The sequence below is a fragment of the Melanerpes formicivorus genome, unplaced genomic scaffold, assembly GCF_026170545.1.
Source record: "Melanerpes formicivorus ecotype bairdi unplaced genomic scaffold, bMelFor1.0.p_v2 SCAF_1, whole genome shotgun sequence".
Taxonomy (NCBI): Eukaryota; Metazoa; Chordata; class Aves; order Piciformes; family Picidae; genus Melanerpes; species Melanerpes formicivorus.
Window position 1 is genome coordinate 63,755,109 of NW_027142353.1, and position 23,610 is coordinate 63,778,718.

A 23,610-nucleotide genomic window follows, 5' to 3' on the forward strand; every position below is an offset into this window, starting at 1 on the left:
CCAGCCTGGGCTTAAACACCTCCAGGGATGGGGCCCCAACCACCTCCCTGGACAACCCATTCCAGGGCTTCACCACTCTCATGGGGAAGAACTTCCTCCTCACATCCAGCCTGAATCTCCCCACCTCCAGCTTCATTCCATTCCCCCTAGTCCTGTCACTACCTGAGATCCTGAGCAGTCCCTCCCCAGCCTTCCTGTAGGCCCCCTTCAGATACTGGAAGGCCACAATGAGGTCACCTGGGAGCCTTCTCTTCTGCAGACTGAACAGCCCCAACTCCTTCAGTCTGTCCTCACAGGAGAGATGCTCCAGCCCTCTGATCATCCTTGTGGCCCTGCTCTGGACACCTTCCAGCACCTCCATATCCCTCTTGGAATAGGGGCTCCAGAAGTGGAGGCAGTACTCCAGGTGGGGTCTCACCAGAGCTGAGTAGAGGGGGAGGATCACCTCCCTTGACCTGCTGGCCACACTTCTCCTGCTGCAGCCCAGGATCTGATTGGCTTTGCGGGTTGCAAGTGCACACTGAGAGCTCCTGCTGAGCTTCTCCTCTCCCAGCACCCCCAAGTCTCTCCCCTCAGGGCTGCTTTCCAGCCAGTCCCTGCCCAGCCTGGATTTGTGCCTGGGATTGCCTTGACCCAGATGCAGGACCCTGCACTTGGTCTTGTTGAACCTCATGAGGTTGGCTTGTGCCCACCTCTCCAGCCTGTCCAGGTCCCTCTGGATGGCCTCCCTTCCCTCCAGCGTGTCTGCTGCACCACACAGCTTGGTGTCATCAGCAAACTTGCTGAGGGTGCACTGTTCTCTTGCTGGTTGTCTGGGAGAAGAGACCAACTCCCACCTGGCTACAACCTCCCTTCAGGTAGTTGTAGACAGCAATAAGGTCTCCCCTGAGCCTCCTCTTCTCCAGGCTAAAAGAAAAGCTGTCATCCAAATATTATTTTTATAGCAAGTCACACTGTTACTTTAATCTTACACTATGGAGCAGCTTCTATCACTGCAGATTCCAACAGCTTGGAATCATTGTTATTTATGATCTAAGTCAAATTTAAGTTCTGCTTTCTCCCAATCACCACAACCCACTCTAGGTTTTCGCTCTTCATGGTACAAATATTTGCAAAACAATTCCTCCACACTGGAAAACAGAGAATGTGCTTTTGTTTTCTCTTCTTCTTTAGTTGTAAGCACAAAGGTCCAGGAAAATGCAATTTTTTTTACATAAATCATCTTTCTTTGAGACATTTCAGAGGCTAAATTAGAGGTGTGAGTTATTGCTCAGCAGTGAATGGCTGCAAGAGTTTTCATATCTGCACTTTCAAAGAAGCCATTCAATCTTTTGCTCCTCGAGCTGCCTCCTCACGTGGCACTCCAGCAATCTGACAGGTTAACATACACCTCTTATTAAATTGGTATGCTGCACATACTTAAAAAAAAGATAAAATTAAAAGGCAGAAGGACATATTTTGCTGCTCTCTGTGCTGCTGTATGTCCAATTAAATAAATGAAATGACCCTGGGTTTACAGTGGGGAAAAGGAGAGGAGAATCTGTCTCGGCATCTCTGCAGAGCTACCAGATTGGTTCAAACACCATCTCTATCCCCTGGAGATATTGAAGAGTGATGCATACATATGTTAGCAAGAAGTTGTTCACAGAAAGAGAGATTTGCCATTGGAATGTGGTGCCCAGGGAGGTGGTGGAGTCACCATCACTGGAGGTGTCTAGGAAGAGACTCGATGGGGTGCTTGGTTGCATGGTTTAGTTGACCAGATGGTGTTGGGTGATAGGTTGGACTCAATGATCTCAAAGGTCTTTTCCAACCTGGTTAAGTCTATTCCATTCTATTCTATTCTATTCTATTCTATTCTATTCTATTCTATTCTATTCTATTCTATTCTATTCTATTCTACTCTACTCTACTCTACTCTACTCTACTCTACTCCATTCCATTCCATTCCATTCCATTCCATTCCATTCCATTCCATTCCATTCCATTCCATATAGGAGTTAAGCACTGTTTTTCTGGGCATTCAAAGGGCTTGTGTCATGGAGGGTGCCTGCAAGGGGGAGGTCACTTCAGCACCTGTATCTCTTCTGAGCACAAACTCCTCACTGATGGCTCATCCCTTGGTGCAGTGCTGTACTGTGTCCTTCCTGCAGCCAAATGCAGCCACGCTGTGTCCCTGGGTTATGAAGCACCTGAAAGGTCATTTGCTACATGCTGCAAAATACAAAGACTTCCTGTGGGATGGAATGAAGCAAGAGGCACAAATGGAACACTCACATTTGGAATGGGTAGCAGAGAAGGGACTGCTCAGTATTCAGCAGGAAGGGAGACAGGTTGGATTTGAAAGAAACCTGTTAAGGATCTGGTGAAGAAAATGACATAACTAGGAAAAGCAAAGGCATAAAAAGGCCCAAGCTGCAACTAATCACACCACAGGGTTCCTGGACAAAACCAAACCAAACCAACCAGGAGAAGATGCCTTCATCCTCAAAGAGATTATATAGCAACAGGGACAAACAAGGCCCTGAGCTCTACATAGGGAAACACTTCTGCAGGTTGTAACTACACAGACAACACCAACACTTCCAGAGCCTTAAAACCAAGGACCACTGGCTGTTTGGATAAAGAGGAGGCTGAGGATCTCATGATCCCTTGTGTTACCTTTGCCTCCAAAGCCAAGACTAAACAGGGCACATGCCCACATGAAGCAAAGTAACCTTGCCCTACTAGGGTTCCCATTCTTATGAGCTCAGCCTGCTTTTCTCTCCTCCCTTAAGTGGATGAATGTGAATAACACAAAATTTGGAGAGAAAGTGAGTTTGGACACTTTAATTTGACTTTATGTCATAGAATCATAGGGTAGATACTAGGGAATATTTCTCCACTGAAAGGGTTGTCAAACACTGGAATGGGGCAGTGCCTGCAGTCACCATCCCTGGGGGTGTTCAAACAGGATGTGGACCTGGCACTTATGGTTTAATGTTGACCCTTCAGTGCTGTGTTGAGTACTGGACTGGATGATCTTCCAACCAGATACATTCTGTGAGATATTATTAGACAGGTTAATTGTTTGGGGTTTTTTTTGTTGTTGTTGTTAAAAGCCTCAAGTATTACTTCAGAAGCATGAGTCACTGAGTGAACTACATTTCTTCACATGGAAAAAGTTAGTCTTCAAACTTCCACCCAAGCCCAGTTGTGGATTTTCCTCCCATCAGCCCAGGTTCTGTATAAATGCTGCAATCAGGCAGCCAAGAGGGCCAATGGCATCCTGGCCTGCATCAGGAACAGTGTGGCCAGCAGGAACAGGGAGGTCATTCTGCCCCTGTACTCTGCACTGGTTAGGCCACACCTTGAGTACTGTGTTCAGTTCTGGGCCCCTCAGTTTAGGAAGGAGGTTGACTTGCTGGAACGAGTCCAGAGAAGGGCAACAAAGTTGGTGAGGGATTTGGAACACAAGCCCAATGAGGAAAGACTGAGGGAGCTGGGATTGCTTAGCCTGGAGAAGAGGAGACTCAGGGGTGACCTTATTGCTCTCTACAACTACCTGAAGGGAGGTTGTAGACAGGCAGAGGTTGGTCTCTTCTGCCAGGCAACCAGCACCAGAACAAGAGGACACAGTCTCAGGCTGCGCCAGGGGAGGTTTAGGTTGGATGTTAGGAAGAAGTTCTATCCAGAGAGAGTGATTGCCCATTGGAATGTGCTGCCTGGGGAGGTGGTGGAGTCACCATCACTGGAGGTGTTCAGGGGGTAGACTTGCTGGGGTGCTCGGTGCCATGGGTTAGTTGTTTAGGTGGGTTGGATTGGTTGATGGGTTGGATACGATGATCTTGAAGGTCTCTTCCAACCTGGTTTATTCTATTCTATTCTATTCTAATCATGATTAAACCTGTGCAGAATCTGGAGCTTGTAATTATCCCCTAAACAAAGAGAGTGTTGAACTTCTAAGAGGGTTTTTCATGACTGTGTGTCTGTTGCATCCTGTTAGACAATGGAAAGGTGAATCCCAGAACAATGGAAAAAACCAGAGGGGAAAACAAATCCTTCATTCAGATCAACCTTCCAGGAAACCAGGATGATTTCCATCATTTTTATGACTATTCCCTGGAGGCAAAAGAGATGTAATTAGCAAATCCCACTACCAGTTTGTTGTAATTTGACACAAAGTGAATGTGACAGGCAGAGAAAGTATAAGCCTTGCATTCCCAGTTAGCCAGCTTGGGCTGATAAAGCAAGTTCAAATATTTGGGCTCTTAAAGCTTGAGAAGGACAAATCCAGAGGGTGAGCTGGTTCAGCTAAAAATACGAATTTGTGGTGTTGTAGTCAGTGTTATCTGATGGCAATGTCACAGCAACCCCTTATGAATGTGCATTCACATTTCCAGCTACACAGCGTCCCAGATAGATATGAGATGGCCCTTACAGTCCACAATTACAATGATCTGAGGAGGCACTGAATGGTATCAAAGAGAATCAAACCTTGATTCCTCACATGAGTAAAATAAATAGTAATAATGAAGTTAATTAGTAAATGCTGATGATTAATAATGCATTACTCTCAATGATGTGTAGGAATCTTTGGAGCTGGGAGATGGTCCTCCAGCAGTAAAGACAACACAGCCTAAATGAGATGATGGCTACTCAGGGAGGTGGAGGAGTTTCAGTTCCTGGAGGTGTTCAAGAAACACACAGACATACAACTACACCTGAAGGGTGGTTGTAGCCAGGAGGGGTTTGGTCTCCAGCATCAGAACAAGAGGACACAGTCTCAAGCTGCACCAGGGGAAGTTTAGGCTTGAGGTGAGGAGAAATTTCTTCACTGAGAGAGTCATTCGCCATTGGAATGTGCTGCCCAGGGAGGTGGTGGAGTCACCGTCCCTGGAGGTGTTTAGGAAGAGACTGGATGGGGTGCTTGGTGCCATGGTTTAGTTGATTAGATGGTGCTGGATGATAGGTTGGACTCAATGATCTCAAAAGTCTTTTCCAACCTCATCTATTCTATTCTATTCTATTCTATTCTATTCTATTCTATTCTATTCTATTCTATTCTATTCTATTCTATTCTATTCTATTCTATTCTATTCTCTGAACATCAGCAGAACTTTGGAAGAACTGCTAAGGATCTCTGAAAGAATACAGTTATCTCTTCAAAGCAAAGAAATCTGTGCCTACAACCCTTCTAACCTTCTCAGCTGTGATTTGCATCAGGTGGCCACATCCTGCAGACATAACTTTGGAAAGTGGTCAGATGACAAGAAACATTGGAAGGCTATTGGCAGAAGTCTGCAAAAAAGTCTCCTTCCTTGGTGTAATATCTAACATTTAGCACCAAGGTCATCTAGGGCAAGTTTCCTAAGCCAAAAGATCTTACAGCTGCACAGGTGAGAGATCTCATTACACTTGTGATAAATCTTGCACGTACCACTACAGCCAAGTTGCCAAGTACCATCTTGTTGGCTTGCCTCCCTGAGCAGCAGCCTCAGAGGACACCGAGTAAGGAGCTACCATTGCCTCAAGAAGAGTTGCTCTCAGTGTTTTTATTCCTTTCCAGAATATGACCTTGCATATTTTTTCATTCAGCAAAAACAGTGCTTTCAGAAGTGCTGCCCATCTCCCCTGTGCTGACAGATCGCTGGAAGCTTCACCATGGCTGAATGAAGGAACTGTTAAAATTCTTCTGCCTGCCAGTCTATTAAGAGAGAGGGGAAATGCACCCAAGGAGAGAGCCCACGGTGGCCCAAGGAGGAGAGAACTGCAAGCTAAGACTTGCTGTAAAACAGCAAAGTTGAACTTGATGCCTACCAAGGGTCGTTCAGAGTGGCTGGAGAGCAGCCAGGCAGAGAGGGACCTGGGGGTGCTGGTCGATGGTAGGCTGAACATGAGCCTGCAGTGTGCCCAGGCAGCCAGGAGGGCCAATGGCATCCTGGCCTGCATCAGGAACAGTGTGGCCAGCAGGAGCAGGGAGGTCATTCTGCCCCTGGACTCAGCACTGGTTAGGCCACACCTCGAGTCCTGTGTCCAGTTCTGGGCCCCTCAGTTTAGGAAAGATGTGGAGTTGCTCGAATGTGTCCAGAGAAGGGCAACAAAGTTGGTGAGGGGTTTGGAACACAGCCCTGTGAGGAGAGACTGAGGGAGCTGGGGTTGCTTAGCCTGGAGAAGAGGAGACTCAGGGGTGACCTTATTGCTCTGTACAACTACCTGAAGGGGAGTTGTAGACAGGCAGAGGTTGGTCTCTTCTCCCAGGCAGCCAGTAGCAGAACAAGAAGACAGTCTCAAGCTGCACAAGGAGAGGTTTAGGCTGGATGTTAGGAAGAAGTTTTACACAGAGAGAGTGATTGCCCATTGGAATGGGCTGCCCCGGGAGGTGGTGGAGTCACCATCACTGGAGGTGTTCAGGAGGAGACTTGATGGGGTGCTTGGTGCCATAGTTTAGTTGTTTAGGTGGTGTTGGATGATAGGTTGGACTCAATGATCTTGAAGGTCTCTTCCTACCTGGTTTATTCTATTCTATTCTACTCTATTCTATCTTCCAACAAAGCAAAGTCTCCCCACCCACAACTACCCATAGGTTTCACCTGGTACCTTTTGCTAAGGGATTTTCTGTTGGAGAAAGTCATGGTTAATTGGTCAGGGGATTTAAAAGAGTTAAAAGGAGAAAGTTGTCCATGCATACAACTATATTTACTTATCTTGTTTTTTACCAAAACATCAGTGTTTGCCCAAAGAGTTTGGCAATGCAATTCCAGTTCTGAATGATACATTCACAATGCTGCTTACCTGGGACTTCGTGGAACACTCAGGCTTTCACTTTGCAGTAGTTTCTTATAGTTGTTTTGCACATCCCAAAATGATCTCTACACCTCTTTTGCCATTCCGCACCTTCAAATGGGTTGAGCCCAAGTCCCACCAAAGCTTCCCAGAGTGTATCACAGTGTCACAGTATCACTAAGGTTGGAAGAGACCTCGAGGATCATCGAGTCGAACCTGTCACCACAGACCTCATGACTAGACCACCAAGTGCCATGTCCAATCTCCTCTTGAACACCTCCAGGGATGGTGACTCCACCACCTCCCTGGGCAACACATTCCAATGACCAATGACTCTCTCTGTGAAGAACTTTCTCCTCACCTCCAGCCTAAACTTCCCCTGGTGCAGCTTGAGACTGTGTCCTCTTGTTCTGGTGCTGGTTGCCTGGGAGAAGAGACCAACCCCTTCCCAGCTACAACCACCTTTCAGGTAGTTGTAGAGGGCAATCAGGTCACCCCTGAACCTCCTCTTCTCCAGGCTAAACAACCCCAGCTCCCTCAGCCTCTCCTCACAGGGCTGTGCTCAAGGTCTCTCCCCAGCCTTGTTGCCCTTCTCTGGACACATTCAAGTGTCTCAATGTCCTTCTTAAACTGAGGGGCCCAGAAGTGGACGCAGGACTCAAGGTGTGGCCTAACCAATGCAGAGTACAGGGGCACAATGACTTCCCTGCTCCTGCTGGCCACACTATTCTTAATGCAGGCCAGGATGCCATTGGCCCTCTTGGCCACCTGGGCACACTGCTGGCTCATGTATAAGTGGCTGTCGATCAGCACCCCCAGGTCCCTCTCTGTTTGGGAGCTCTCCAGCCACTCTGACCCCAGCCTATAGCTCTGCATGGGGTTGCCATGGCCAAAGTGCAGCACTCAGCACTTGGATTTGTTGAATGCCATCCCATTGGACTCTGCCCATCTGTCCAGTTGGTCGAGTTCCCTCTGCAGTGCCTCTCTACCCTCTAACTGACCAACATCTGCTCCTAACTTGGTGTCATCTGCAAATTTGCTGATGACTGACTCAATCCCCTCATCCAGATCATCAGTGAAGCTGTTAAAGAGGATGGGGCCCAGCACTGATCCCTGGTTTCCACTTTCTAGGGAACAGTGAGGCTGAGTATTCCAACTTTGACTGGCAGGTCTGAAACTTGACGTCTTGGTGCACAGTGACTTGGCATAGTACAGCTGAGCTGTAACAACTGATTTTGTCTGAGCACTGTCTCATGATAAGGCAGTGGGGGCTGGCCACGTGGTATATAATTGTAGACATATCTGTGGCAACCTTCACCTTCATATCTAAGCACATATTTTATCCACAGAAGATTCCCAGAAGTGTGATAGGTGTTTACAAAGCTCGCAGATAATGTCTTAACTTTCCTTTGCCATGCAGATAACCAGCGTGCAAACAACATTTCTGTCATGTCACTCAAAAGATATCTAAAACCAGAACTTCCTAACCCTGCCTCCCTGAGGAAAAATGATGGCATAAAAATTGAAGTTGTAAAACACATTATCCAAGATAACAAAGGAATTCATTACAATTTTGCCTCTCAAAAGAGCCTACTTTTCTTTTTATCACGCTAGAACACTTAAGACAGTGGCCCAAAATAAGCTTGCCTGTCCTGCTAGCTCACCTTTCTGACAGGTATCTACATAATGTGCAGCAGTGACATTCACTCCATTGCATTAAGGAAAAAACCCACCTCTGTCTTGAAATTCTTGTCAATGTGTATATCCATAATACATGTGAACGAGTGCTAAACATGCCATTTATGCTGAAATGGACACTATCTGCCACCAGAAAATACCTCCTGGAGGAACAGGGCCGGGCTGAAAAAGCCTTTTTACTGCTCCAACCTGAAAGAGACTGTAGCAAATGAGGAGGAGTTTGCCTTACCTGTCTGTGCTGCTGCTGAGAGACTGGATACTGCAAACCTGAGATTTGCTGGCTTTGCTGCATCTTCTGAAGCAGCATTTTTTGCTGCATTGCTAGGGGTATAGTAGGTGGCCTTTGAAGAGGTTGGTTTGGGAGAGGCTGAGCAGGCTGCGGCTGCGGCTGTGGCTGCTGCTGCTGCTGCGGCGGTTGCACGGGGGCCGAACCCTGTGCCTGCTGCGTGTAGTGCAGAAGGGCAGGCTTGTTTTGGGAACCCAAACCTGAAGGCATCTGCTGGTTTGTTTGCTCTGAGTTGAAGTGAAACAAAGGCTTTGTGTTGCTGTGATGCTGCTCCAGTGACGGCTGAGCACTGTTGATAAAGTTCCTGTTGAGGTCCTGAGGCTTCTGTTGCATGATTATGTCCATGGGGTTGCTCTGGGGAGCGGCTGGTTTATAACCATAGCTGTTCATCCCTTTCGACTGGTTTCCATTCACCGGTACCCCGAGCATTGCTGAGCTTTGTGGGCTGAACTGCTGCTGGCGGAAAGAGGGGCTGGGGATTTTCTCTTGCACAAAGGGTCCAGGGGAAGGTCCTGACGGGGACAGAGTGGTCCAGTTGGCTGTCTGGTTCTGCTGCTGCTGCTGCTGTTGCTGCTGCTGAATCAAGGCGTGCTGCTGCCGGTTGGCTGCAATCTGTTTGAGCTGCTGTGCGTGAGACACCTCTTGCCAGTTAGGCAACGGCCGACTGGATGCAGAAGAAACCTGCGATACTTGCGCTTGACTCTGAGGCACCGAAGGGATGGGCGAAGAGGTGGACATGGCAGTGGTGGCCATAGTGAAGGCTGGGCCTGTAGAAGAAGGCCTCATCTGTGGGGAGCCCACAGGAGCCTGATTCATGCCCGGTGTATATTCACTTTTTATCACCATCTTATCCATCTGCAGAGATCTCACAGGCCCCCTCTGGCTCTGCTGCCCCAGGTCGATGTTGAATGGCTCATCTTGTTTTATTGTGGCGTTTATCATATTCTCCAGCTCAAGATCACTCATTGGCGGCACGGAGATGTTAGTGAGCTCATTAAACAGTTCCTGAAGCTCCAGATCCATCATTTGTTCCCATGAATCTTCCCCATACCTGTTAGGGAACATGTTCTCATGGGGCGCCTGGCCGTCTAAGTGTTTGCTGCAGGACACTGTTTCCCCTGGTTCTTTCTTTACCTCTTTCAAAGTCATATTAAACATGCCATTCCCACTGGCATGTGTATTGTTTGCTAAGTTGCTGGCCTTTCGTTGTGGTCCTTGACCCACAGACATAGTTCCTGACATTGACTGGCTTTGGCAATTGTTGACATGCTGTCCACTTTGTCCCACTGAGATATTATCACCCACTCTTATCCTCTTAATGTCAAGGAAAGAGCTTTCAGAAATACCATTGGGCCTCTTGTTGTTGACAGGCGACAGATTTACCACCAACTTTCTCTTCAAGGAGCCTTGGAGCTGAAAGAAGCAGAGACCAAAGAGACTCACATTAGATGACACCAGAGAAACAGTCTGTAGTCTATTTGCTAAAAGGATCTTAAAAGGCAATAGGCAAGTAAGCCTTGCTTAGTACAGGAAGTCACTCTGGGCTTTCTCTGTCAATCACAGAATCACAGCAATAGTTTGGTTGGAAAAGACCTTTAAGATCATTGAGTCCAACCATTGCCTTACTCTGCCATGTCTGGTGCTAAACCACATCACTTAGCACCAGACCTGTGCATCCGTTAAACACCTCCAGGGACGGCGACTCAACAGCGTCCCTGGGAAGCCTATGTAGTGTTCAGTAACCCTTTCAGTGAAAAAATTTCTTCAACTATCCATTCTAAATCTCCCCTGGCAAAACTTGAGGCCATTTCCTCTCCTCCTATAACTTGTTACTGGGGAGAAGACCCCAACACCCACCTCGCTGCAACCTCTTTCCAGGTAGCTGAAGATAGCAAGAAGGTCTCCCTTCTCCAGACTAAACAACCCCATTTCCCTCAGCTGGTCCTTCTAAGACATGTTCTCTACACTCTTCACCAGCTTCATTGACCTTCTTTGGACACACTCCAGCACCTCAACATCTTTCTTATAGTGAAGGGCCTAAAAATGAACACAGCACTGAAGATGTGGTCTCACCAGTGCTGAGTACTGGGAGACAACAACTTTCCTGGCCCTGCTTGTCACACTGCTCCTGATACAGGCCAGGATGCTGTTGGCCTTCTTGGCCATCTGAGTACACTGCTAGCTCCTGTTCAGCTGGCTGTTGATCAACATCCTCATCTCAGCTGGGCACCTTTCCAGCCACTCTTCCCTAGACCTGCAGTATTGCACGGGGTTGTGACCCAAGTGCAGGATGCGGCACTCGGCTTTGTTGCATCTCATACAAATGACCTCAGCCTCCTGATCCAACCTGTTCAGGTCCCTCTGGAGAGCCTTCCTACCTTCAAGCAGATCAGCACTCCCTCCCAGCTTAGTGTTATCTGCCAGCTGAGGGTGCATTCAATCCCCTCATCCAGATCATTGATAAAGCTATTAAAGAACAGAATAGAACAGAATAAACCAGGTTGGAAGAGACCTTCAGGATCATCGCATCCAGTCTATCATCCAACACCACCTAATTTACTAACCCATGGCACCAAGCACCCCATCAAGTCTCCTGCTGAACACCTCCAATGATGGTGACTCCACCACCTCCCCAGGCAGCCCATTCCAATGGCAAATCACTCTCTCTGTACAGAACTTCTTCCTAACCTCCAGCCTAAACCTCCCCTGGCACAGCTTGAGACTGTGTCCTCTTGTTCTGGTGCTGGCTGCCTGGGAGAAGAGATCAAGAGAACAATGAAACTACACAGAACTGTAAGAAAACATGCTGTGGACATCTCACTGCCACAACCACCCCTGTCCTTGTAGCCATGGGTATTTTTTGAGCACCACTGGCTTGTTTTTACCACAAATCCTCCTCCCCCAAGGCTTAGAGTAGAGGGAGGTCACCAGAGGTGTAGCTGGCATAGCTAGGACATACCTGCCTCAGATTTGCTGCCATCCAACTGTGTTAGATAGATCTGGAGTATTTTTAAATAGCAGTATCATAGTATCACAGTATCATTCAGGGTTGGAAGGGACCACAAGGATCATCTAGTTCCAACCCCCCTGCCATGGGCAGGGACACCCCACACTAGATCAGCTTGGCCAGAGCCTCAGCCAGCCTGGGCTTAAACACCTCCAGGGACGGGGCCTTGACCACCTCCCTGGACAACCCATTCCAGGGCTTCACCACTCTCATGGGGAAGAACTTCCTCCTCACATCCAGCCTGAATCTCCCCACCTCCAGCTTCATTCCATTCCCCCTAGTCCTATCACTACCTGAGATCCTGAGCAGTCCCTCCCCAGCCTTCCCGTAGGCCCCCTTCAGATACTGGAAGGCCACAATGAGGTCACCTGGGAGCCTTCTCTTCTCCAGACTGAACAGCCCCAACTCCTTCAGTCTGTCCACATAGGAGAGGTGCTCCAGCCCTCTGATCATCCTCGTGGCCCTTCTCTGGACACCTTCCAGCACCTCCACATCCCTCTTGTAATAGGGGCTCCAGAACTGGACACAGTACTCCAGGTGGGGTCTCACCAGAGCTGAGTAGAGGTGGAGGATCACCTCCCTGGACCTGCTGGCCACACTTCTCCTGATGCAGCCCAGGATCTGATTGGTTTTCTGGGCTGCAGGTGCACACTGAGTAGTAATGAAATCTGCCTTTGTGCCTACCCAGTGCTGCAGGATTTCACCCTCATGACTTTGGTGTATGATCCAAAAGGCCATTTTTGACTGTTGTAGGAGAGGTTTTGATGGCACACAGCAGATCCAGTCAATCCCATCTCACACACAGGTTTATACTAGCCAGAGATGTGTATAATTAAAGATGTCAGATGTTAAGTTGTTCAGAACTGAAAATGAAACCACTGGAGTCACATCACGCTATGTCAGCCAAGGGTCTGGCCCACGATGTACTGCCAGATTATTTTTCAGAGAGGTATATTAATACATTAAGCCCAAATTGTTTATGTCCTGAAACATCTCCTGCAAAGCACACTGTCCACCCAACACTGCTCTGAGAACTGGAACTCTGTTTCCTTTCCCCTCAGTGTTTACAGCGACCTGCTTGCAGGCCCTGTGTGCCGACTAAAGAGAAAGGTTCACAGCTCTGTCCACCTGATCTACACCCACCTGCCGCGGCTGTGCACGCAAATTCCCAACCCCTGCACACAAAACCAGCTGAAAATTTTGGACTAGCTGCATATTCCCCCAAGCAAGGGGCAGATACCCTCAAGCAGGGTTACTTTGCAAACAGTTGAATTTAAGAAGGACATTGAGACACTTCAACGTGTCCAGAGAAGGGCAACGGGGCTGGGGAGAGGCCTTGAGTACAGCCCTGTGAGGAGAGGCTGAGGGAGCTGGGGTTGTTTAGCCTGGAGGAGGCTCAGGGGAGACCTTATTGCTCTCTACAAGGGAGAGTTGTAGCCAGGTGGGGGTTGGTCTCTTCTCCCAGGCAACCAGCACCAGAACAAGGGGACACAGTCTCAAGCTGCATCAGGGGAGGTTCAGGCTGGAGGTGAGGAGAAAGTTCTTCACAGAGAGAGTTGTTAGTCATTGGAATGTGCTACCCAGGGAGGTGGTGGAGTCACTGTCCCTGGAGGCGTTCAAAAAGGGATTGGAGGTGGCACTTGAAGCCATGGTTTAGTTAGTCCTGAGGTGTTGGGTGACAGGTTGGACTTGATGATCTCTGAGGTCTATTCCAACCTTATTGATTCTGTGATTCTGTGATAAAAGGACGGAGGCTGTCGTGTCACTCTTTGGGTACATTAAAGGTGCAGACACAGAGCTGTGAACAAGCACACACGGCTGAGCAATGTCAGCAAACTCTGCAGGAAAACGTGGCTCAGCTTCTGCCTTGCTGCACCTGGGCTGAAGTGCACTGGTCTCATAGGCAACAGGATAATATCATCTGACAAATACCTGTGTGTGCCAGTGAGAAAACAGCTCCCGTACAAACTGTGATACCTCAGGAGGCTGTGATAGGCAGAGAGAACGTGGTGAACTCTGGTTTTCCATTTAAGTGGGGAAAGATGACTCTTACAAGACCTTCCAGTCACATTATTTGTGTCCTACTATTTCCTGTACAGAAGTCCAGCAGCACATACTACTTTGTTGCAGCCTCCATTCCCGTTAGGCTTATCTACAGGTAACAGTGCTTCCCAGATAGCTCCAGTTGTGAACACTTCTGTTCTGGTGTGAATACCACTGAACTGCCTGGGGAAAGCTCCACTGACAAATACATATTTCCTCCAATCCCATCTATCCTTCCATTGCATCAGCAGGTCACTGAGTTTAGCCCTTCAAAATAAAACTTGCAGCTTCTGTCTCTGACACCAGAAATCTCCTATCTCAAATTCAGTTTCCAGCACAGCTTTTAAATCACAGATTCCTGTTCTCGTTTCACAAGGACAGGCATGTGGACGCCCAGCCATATGAGCCTGAAGACCTTGTGCCCTCAAGACTAACTGATTGCCATTATGTGTCCCCCAAAGGGCCACTTTTGGGTGATCACTTAGAATCAGAGAATCACAGAATCAGTAAGGTTGGAAAAGACCTCAGAGATCATCAAGTCCAACCTATCACCCAACACCTCAGGACTCACTAAACCATGGCTTCAAGTGCCACCTCCAATCCCCTCTTGAACACCTCCAGGGATGGTGACTCCACCACCTCCCTGGGCAGCACATTCCAATGGCTAACAACTCTCTCTGGGAAGAACTTTCTCCTCACCTCCAGCCTAAACCTCCCCTGGCACAGCTTGAGACTGTGTCCTCTTGTTCTGGTGCTGGTGGCCTGGGAGAAGAGACCAACCCCCACCTGTCCACAAGCTCTCTTCAGGTTGTTGTAGAGAGCAAGAAGGTCTCCCCTGAGCCTCCTCTTCTCCAGGCTAAGCAACCCCAACTCCCTCAGCCTCTCCTCACAGGGCTGTGCTCCAAACCCCTCCCCAGCTTTGTTGCCCTTCTCTGGACACATTCAAGTGTCTTAAAGTCCTTCTCAAACTGAGAGGCTGAGAACTGGACACAGGACTCAAGGTGTGGCCTAACCAGTGCTGAGTACAGGGGCAGAATGATCTCCCTGCCCCTGCTGGCCACACTGTTTCTGATGCTGTGAAGTTCACAGAGTGTCTTTGGTTAGCATGTTCCTTCTGACACGAGTCACTGTACTTTCCTTTGAAAAAAATACAAGAGAGAAAAAAAGGCAGTAAGCTGCACTTCCTTTTACCATCAGCTTTGCTGTCAATGTGTTTATTAGAAATCATTCTCATGCCCCCAGATTCATCTTCCTGGGAAATGGGGAAGTCCCCAGGTCACCAGAATACATGACTTGGCAGCATGTTTTGCTTTCAGATGTGCTGCTGACAGAAAGGCTGAGCAGAAAGTTAATAAATATCCTCTCCATATGTATATGCTACATGTACTTGACCTGCCTTTCTGAGTTAATATTTCTTTTGTTTGACACTTCGAGGCAGAGGGAGCTGTTTAAAATGTCTTCCCATTTTCAGAGCACCTGCACCAGGCTGTCTCATGCAATTAAAATGCAGGTGTTGCTCTACACTGTTTTCTTCTGCTTTTGAAACAGCTGCTAGCAGATAAGGGTTAGCTGTGAAGTGGTTTGCCTGGTGATGCACACAAGTCAGCAGCAGAGCCAGGGAGAACACCATGATCCCCAGACACTTCCCTTAGCTAAGTGCTCTGCACCTCAACATGATCTGGAGGACTCCTGGTTTCATGACATCTGCTTTCCTAAAGTACCCTCCAAAAGGGGCACTATGCACTTCTAAAGGCGAAGTAACAAGTATGGGCTTATCACTTCTGCCCAAAACCTTGCAAACACTGCCCTCTGAATGCTGACAACACCTTGGTCAATAGATGTCCCCAGCCTAAAGTAGAAATGAGAGAGAGTGAGGCTACAATGGTGCAGGGTACTCTCACGCAAGGCTGCTGGAATGGTTCTGATTCCACATACCTCACGAGTTCAGGACCTGGAGAGCGAGGGAATGGGAAGCATATGAGCACCCCACAAGTAGGAAGCCCCCTCTCCCTCCTTGCATCAAGCTGTTGTCAATTATATGTCAGGGTATTTGTAGGGAACTGGTCTGTGCTTGTTCAGCAGGACAAGCAGTGTGCATCACAGGGCTCTCCCTGTCTTGCCTTCCACACAGCACTGCTGCCCAAGTGTCATTCCTGGTTTGTTTTCAAAGGGGAGCAGACTAGGGGCTGATCACTCCAATCAGACACTTTTCAGTTACTGATTGACAGCCAGTGTTTGAGCCCTTTTCCCCCAAGCAAAGTGCAGGCTCTTCAGAGAATCTTGCCAGATTTCAAGCTCCATCTCTTCCAGTTTTCAAGCCAGGATGGTTTTGGGTCAGCAAAAGTAAGGCAAAAGTTGCGATAACACAGAGCCACAGTCCTCAGATCAGAAGGGCTCACGATTACACATCTCCAACCTGGGGAATACTGAAAGGCTCTGTGATGGGAAATAAGTGACATGACAGTAAGTGGGAGAGGGGGAAGCCCTCCATGCACAGCTCCATCCCACAGGTAGGTGGGCAGCACTGCATGAACCATCAAAGAGTACACACATTTCCCGGCAGCCTCTCTTATTGTAAGACCTTTTGCTGAGCAGGCTCTGGTGAGTCAGCACAAGTTCACACACAGCAAGGAAGTGCTGGATGCATTGAGTTCCTGAAGTTAAAACTGCTCAGGCTAAGCCTCTGGAGATCACGTTGGCAAGGTAATACTCTGCTGTTTCTGAGCAAACTGCTCAGGGATGTTAACAGCAGAGGGCAAAACTCTAGAGATGACTTGGTCTAAAAGAGCCAGTGTGATTTCATGACCTGTGCAGATGGACAATTTCTATTTAAAGCTTATTTTCAGTCTGAAAAGAAATTTAAGAGAGGCAGTTACTTCTCTCAGGCTCCCTGACATCAGCCCAGATCAGCAGGAGTTTTACCAAAATAATAATAACTGGAGCTCATCAACATCTATTACTAAATAATTTCTCTTTTTTGGCAAATAAAAATCCCAACAAATAGCCCCCAAAGGCTTTGGCTTCACCTTTCTTTTGGCTGAAATTTTTAACCAAGTATAAAGTGAGAGGATTTTCCTGAAGATGTATTCATATTTTTTCAGGTTGTTGCAGAGAGCAGAGACTCAGGGGTGACCTTATTGCTCTCTACAACTACCTGAAGGGGGGTTGTAAACAGGCAGAGGTTGGTCTCTTCTCCCAGGCAGCCAGCACCAGAACAAGAGGACACAGTCTCAGGCTGCGCCAGGGGAAGTTCAGGCTGGAGGTCAGGAGGAAGTTTTACACAGAGAGAGTGATTGCCCATTGGAATGGACTGCCCGGGGAGGTGGTGGAGTCACCATCACTGGAGGTGTTCAGGAGGAGACTTGACAGGGTGCTTGGTGCCATGGGTTAGTTGATTAGGTGGTGTTGGGTGATAGGTTGGACACGATGATCTTGAAGGTCTCTTCCAACCTGGTTTATTCTAAGGTCTCCCCTGAGCCTCCTCTTCTCCCGGCTAAGCAACCCCAGCTCCCTCAGTCTCTCCTCACAGGGCTGTGTTCCAAACCCCTCACCAACTTTGTTGCCCTTCTCTGGACACCTTCTAGCAACTCAACATCTTTCCTAAACTGAGGGGCCCAGAACTGGACACAGGACTCAAGGTGTGGCCCAAGCAGTGCTGAGTACAGGGGCACAATGCCCTCCCTGCTCCTGCTGGCCACACTATTCCTGATGCAGGCCAGGATGCCATTGGCCTTCTTGGCCACCTGGGCACACTGCTGGCCCATGTTCAGCCAGTACCCCCAGGTCCCTCTCTGCCTGGCCACTCTCCAGCCACTCTGACCTCAGCCTGTAGCACTGCATGGGGTTGTTGTGGCCAATGTGTAGAGCCTGGCACTTGGATGTGACTGACTTGCCCAAGTATTTCACTGTGCGTGCAGAGCTCCAAACAACCCAAATTAATTTCCCATTGCAGCCCATCCTGGTCTTGAACAGAGATGTTAGTAACACATCTAGATGTTAATAACACATCACATTTAGGATGGATGTTAGGAAGAAATTCTTCACAGAAGGAGTGATTTGCTACTGGAACGTGCTGCCCAGGGAGGTGGTGGAGTCACCATCCCTGGAGGTGTTTAAGAAGAGACTGGATGGGGCACTTGGTGCCATGGTTTAGTTGATTAGATGGTGTTGGGTGATAGGTTGGACTCAGTGATCTCAAAGGTCTTTTCCAACCTGATTAATTCTGTATTCTGTATTCTATTCTGTATCTAATTGTCATCTCAAAATGTTTATAGACAGACGGTTAAGACTGGACCATAACACCAAAATGCTCTGAGTGAACTACAGAGAAAATGCAGGAGTGTGACAGTCTGAAGTCTCCACCAGTCCTTACTAACTGAAGATACCAAAGAAAGATCTGCTACCATCTTTTTCTCCTCTCTCTCGTATTCTCCTGCTAGAGTTTGCAGTTTTTCTTAGCCTGTGTGGTGGAACACTGGGGACAAAACTCGTAGTGTGCTGCTAACTTTAACCCCAAGTGATTATCACACTTGGTGAAGCGGGCAGCACGGCAGTGTTAGCAACTCAAGTGGAGTAATACTTCTGATGCTAAAAAAGCAGCTTTGGATTTTATGCTTGTGATGCAGAAGCAAATCCACTTTAAAAGGTTCCTAGACTTTCTCACAATATGTGCTGACTGTATCTATGGCTGCACTGTAAACAAAAGCCTTCGTGTATCTGTGGAGGGGAAAGGGTAAGGGAATTGCATGAAAACCAGGGAAAATATTCAAACAATGAAGTGGTAAAAAAAATAAAGTAAAATTCCAAAGGAGGGAAAAATGCTGACTGCTACTTCTTATTTATGCTGTGAAAGCACCTTTGCATCCTGGGGCTGGACCCAGCAAGCCACTTCTGGGACTTAGGGCCTGATACTGAATGACAGCGGCTCTCACTTTTGAAACTGGTTTGCAGCATTTGCTGCCACCCTTCTGGAGTGCCACCTCCTGCAGTGTCCAGAGCAGAGCTGGGGAGCACCTCTCCAGGCACAGCCTGGGGTTCTCCACTTCAGAGCCTCCTTGTTGCAGGCATCTCACCAGGATGCAGAAGGCCCCTCTCCTTGTTGTCTTACCGCCCCAACTGCGAAGACAGTTGTGGGGGCTCACACCAAGCCCAGCTGCAGCACCACTGAGGTGGCCCATGGCTGACACAAAGACAAAGAGAGTTCATTGCCCTGAACTCTGAAACCTTCACAGGTCCTAATTCCATGACCACACATGCACCCTCATGGACCATTTCTGACTATGGACACAGATTTTAGGAGCAAGGAAAGGGGCTCCCATTACCACTTCATCTACATATCTCCTGAAATCTGGCTCTGGCTTTTCCCACTCTTCACTATACCCAGGGCATCAGGTTCCTCCTAACACCTCTCATGAAGATCTCAACAGCATGGTCCTCTTCTGAGCACCTCTCCCCAGCCCCTCTGCTCTGCACTTTCTCTGCACAGCAAGAGGTATCTATTTTGAATCCTTTGTCTTCATTTGCAACTCCTGACATGGCTGAGAATGCAAGCAGTTGTCTTCAGAGAAGTTTTAGCACTCCAGGTTCAGAAGATCCAATCTGTTGGATGATGCTGGTCTAGGAAACAACATTAATTTTTCATACAGGACTGAGTGACAGAGTAGAGGCCTTGGGCACACTGCACAGTGGGGAGAAGTGCTGAGAGCTGGTGTGTCCTCACAGCACCACACAGCATCACATAGCACCATGGTTCAGTCAAGGCAGTCCTACCATAGCTGCAAAGAGCTTTGCAAGAGTAGCAGATGCTGTTTCCCAGTCCAGCCTGGTTTGCACAGGCTCAGTTCCAGGCGCCTCAGGCCACCCACTCTGTGTCCACAGGGAAGGGACCAACCATTCTCTCTGAGCAGCAAGGAGGAGGAGGTGCAGGTGCCTTCAGCCTCACACTATCAGTGGTAATGGCAGCACAAGCCAGTACACCTCCGCTCTGCCTCATTCCTCTCCCATTTAGCTAATCTCCTGAGACCACTCTGACCACAAGAAGCAAGACCTTCTGCCCTGAGGTTTTTGTTATGCACATCCTAACCCTTCCCACTGCCCTTCCCTGTCTTTCTGACCATAAGCTATGTGAGAAGTCAATACAGGACTTCTTGCACCAGCATCCTAGAAGTAATAACAATAACATTAATATTAATATTAATATTATTATTAATAATAATGATAACAATAATAATAATAATAATAATAAAAAAAAAAAATAAACCAGGTTGGAAGAGACCTTCAAGATCATTGTGTCCAACCTATCAACCAATCCAACCCACCTAAACAACTAACCCATGGCACCAAGCACCCCATCAAGTCTCCTCCTGAACACCTCCAATGATGGTGACTCCACACCTCCCTGGGCAGCCCATTCCAATGGGCAATCACTCTCTCTGTATAGAACTTCCTCCTAACCTCCAGCCTAAACCTCCCCTGGTGCAGCCTGAGACTGTGTCCTCTTGTTCTGGTGCTGGTTGCCTGGGAGAAGTGACCAAACTCTGCCTGTCTACAACCCCCCTTCAGGTCGTTGTAGAGAGCAATAAGGTCACCCCTGAGTCTCCTCTCCAGGCTAAGCAACCCCAGCTCCCTCAGCCTCTCCTCATAGGGCTTCTGTTCCAAACTCCTCACCAACTTCTTTGCCCTTCTTTGGACACATTCCAGAACCTCCTTCCTAAACTGAGGGGCCCAGAACTGGACACAGGACTCGAGGTGTGGCCTGACCAGTGCAGTGTACAGGGGCAGAATGACCTCCCTGCTCCTGCTGGCCACACTGTTCTTGATGCAGGCCAGGATGCCATTGGCCCTCTTGGCTGCCTGGGCACACTGCAGGCTCATGTTCAGCCTACCAGGTCCCTCTCTACCTAGTTCTAGTTCTGGCTGATCCTTAGGCACAAGAACCACTGTCAGTAATAATGCTGATGGAGAAGTAACACAAGTTTGTCTCCCTCTTACTGTAGTAAGTGCCAGTGAGACTGAATTTATGGTAACAAATAAGGATGTTCCTTGGCTGACACGTATCCACTTAATCCTCATTAGCTGGAAACAAGGCTGGAATAGTAATCAATATGTTAGAAATCCCACAATTTACCTTCATTTATGGAAAGCTCCACGTCTTGCCAACTGAACACACCAGCCTAAAAATGCATCCATATTGTTCACAGCGTAGTGCCTAGAAATACAACAGCGGGGCTTTGGTCCAAGTTGCTGAAGCACAAATAATTATCTTTTTTTAATGCAGATTTGGAATCTGATGGATTATAAAATATCATGTCTGGCCACAGCCTTTGAGAAGAGGAGGAACACAGAGGAACAATAGCACTTTAACTAGGTCAAGACTGCTAATCAGAATCCATCAGTCATTACTGTGTGCAAAACAAAGAGGCATGAAAGATCTGCGTTTCTCATCCTGCAAGCTGTGTATTTGTCTTCTGGAGAAGTCTTTTCTGTTCTGCTTGTTCTTTTCCTGGGTTTTTTTCCCCCTTTTCTTTCTCTCTCTCTCTTTTATTTTTTTTCTTAAAGATCCTTTTTAGCTATGAATAAATTAACAATCACTTTATGTGAAATTTGTGTCAACATTTATTACCCTGAAATGTGGGACAAAGTATAATGCAACCTGAGCTTTGGGGAATGTGACTGCTTAACTGATTCTACCCTGATGAGAAGGAAATATCAAATGCATTAAAAATGTTGACAGGATGATCAGGCATGTAAAAGAGGTCATCCAACACCACCCTCCACATTGTTTACCAGTTTCATAAGTCAGCTTAAAGTATTAAAAACACATACTGTCTTGCACAGGAAGCTCCTAATCCTTCAAAATGTGGCTGCTGAGATTTGATTTGCCTTTTAGAGATAATAACATGGCAGATTGCACCTAGGGAAAGACTGCTGAGACCAGTCTGGTCCTGGCTTTCTGACCACAGTATCACACAGTATCACAGTATCACTAAGGTTGGAAGAGACCTCAGAGATCATTGAGTCCAACCTGTCACCACAGACCTCATGACTAGACCGTGGCACCAAGTGCCATGTCCAATCTACTCTTGAACACTCCACCACCTCCCTGGGCAGCCCATTCCAATGACCAATGACCAATGGCTCCCTCGGTGAAGAACTTTCTCTTCACCTCAAGCCTAAACTTCCCCTGGTGCAGCTTGAGACTGTGTCCCCTTGTTCTGGTGCTGGTTGCCTGGGAGAAGAGACCAACCCTTTCCTGGCTACAACCACCTTTTAGGTAGGTATAGAGGGCAATGAGGTCACCCCTGAGCCTCCTCTTCTCCAGGCTAAGCAACCCCAGCTCCCTCAGCCTCTCCTCACAGGGCTGTGCTCAAGGCCTCTCCCCAGCCTCATTGCCCTTCTCTGGACATGTTCAAGTGTCTCAATGTCCTTCTTAAACTGAGGGGCCCAGAACTGGACGCAGCATCACTTCCAGACTGGCTGTTTGAAGTCTTTGTAGCTTCATTAGAGGACATAGAATCACAGAATCAATAAGGTTGGAAAAGACCTCAGAGATCATCCAGTCCAACCTGTCACCCAACACCTCATGACTACTAAACCATAGCTTCAAGTGCCACCTCCAATCACTTTTTGAACACCTCCAAGGACAGTGACTCCCCACCTCCCTGGGCAGCACATTCCAATGGCCAATTACTCTTTCTGGGAAGAACTTTCTCCTCACCTCCAGCCTAAACTTCCCCTGGTGCAGCTCATACTTAAGAGGACTGTGAGAAATGGGAGTGGAGAGGATGAGTGAAAGACATTTGCACAAGTAGAAAAGTCAACTGCATGGAGACAGGTCTAAAGAAAGGGAAAATAAGTTTTCTGGCTTTATTTTTCTCTCTGATTAGCCAACAGAATACTTGATAGTACAGAGCATCTAGCAAAAACATTTGCTTTGGCAAAAGCAGATGACATTGCAATAGGGTACCTGTCCCAAGAGCTGTTGATTCTACACCAGATGCTTATAATGTCACATTGAATGGCATTACACGGGTCACAGAACAGATCAAATCATAGGATCAGAGAATGGTCTGGGTTGGAAGTGACCTCTAAAGGTCATTTCCTCCAACCCCCTCTGCAGTAAGCAGGGACATCCTCAACTAGATCAGGTTGCCCAGAGCCCTCTTGAGCCTCACCTCCAAGGATGGGGCCTCAACTATGTCCCTGGGCAACCTGTTCCAGTGTTCCACCACCCTCATGGTAAAGAACTTGTTCCTAAAAGAAGAGTATATGAAGACCAAAACTCATGCAGGGAAGTGATAAAGGAGAGAAAGAAAATGTGAGAGCTGTGCCTTGGCCTGCCTGTGGAAGGCAGGCTCAACTGTCCTGCTTTGAGCCATTTGGTTAGGATGGACAAGGGTGCCAGCATTCCCTTTGGCTGTGAGAAATGTTCTGAACCAAAATCAAGAGTTTCCCTCTCTGGGGATATTCAAGACCCATTTTGATGCATTCCTGTGTGATCTGGTACAGGTGATCCTGCTCTGTCAGGGGAGTTGGACTAGATGACCTTTCAAGGTCCCTTTCAGCCCCTAGCATTCTGTGGTTCTGTGACAGCAGTGCTCTCAGCAACCCTCAGATGGACTAAGGAGAGGCTCAAAGACACAGCATCAAGGCAGGACTTGCAAACCTCCCTAGTGATGAGGTGACACAGTTTGCACACTGCAGCCTTTCAGCTCCTCTGTTGTGCCCCTCTGAGGCAAAGCCTGCTGCTGAGCACACACCCTGTGGTTTGTGGCTTGGAGCAGCAATGCCAGTGACTAAGACTGAAGTGCAA

General features: G+C 47.9%; 1 protein-coding gene across 1 annotated transcript in view; it reads right to left on the reverse strand.

The window, feature by feature from the left end:
• The window catches only part of LOC137446196 (mastermind-like protein 2), a 326,384-nt gene that overhangs the window by 128,248 nt on the left and 174,526 nt on the right, over positions 1-23,610 (reverse strand). The window contains 1 exon segment of the mRNA XM_068148619.1: positions 8,693-10,162. Coding sequence (XP_068004720.1) covers positions 8,693-10,162 — 1,470 coding nt within the window.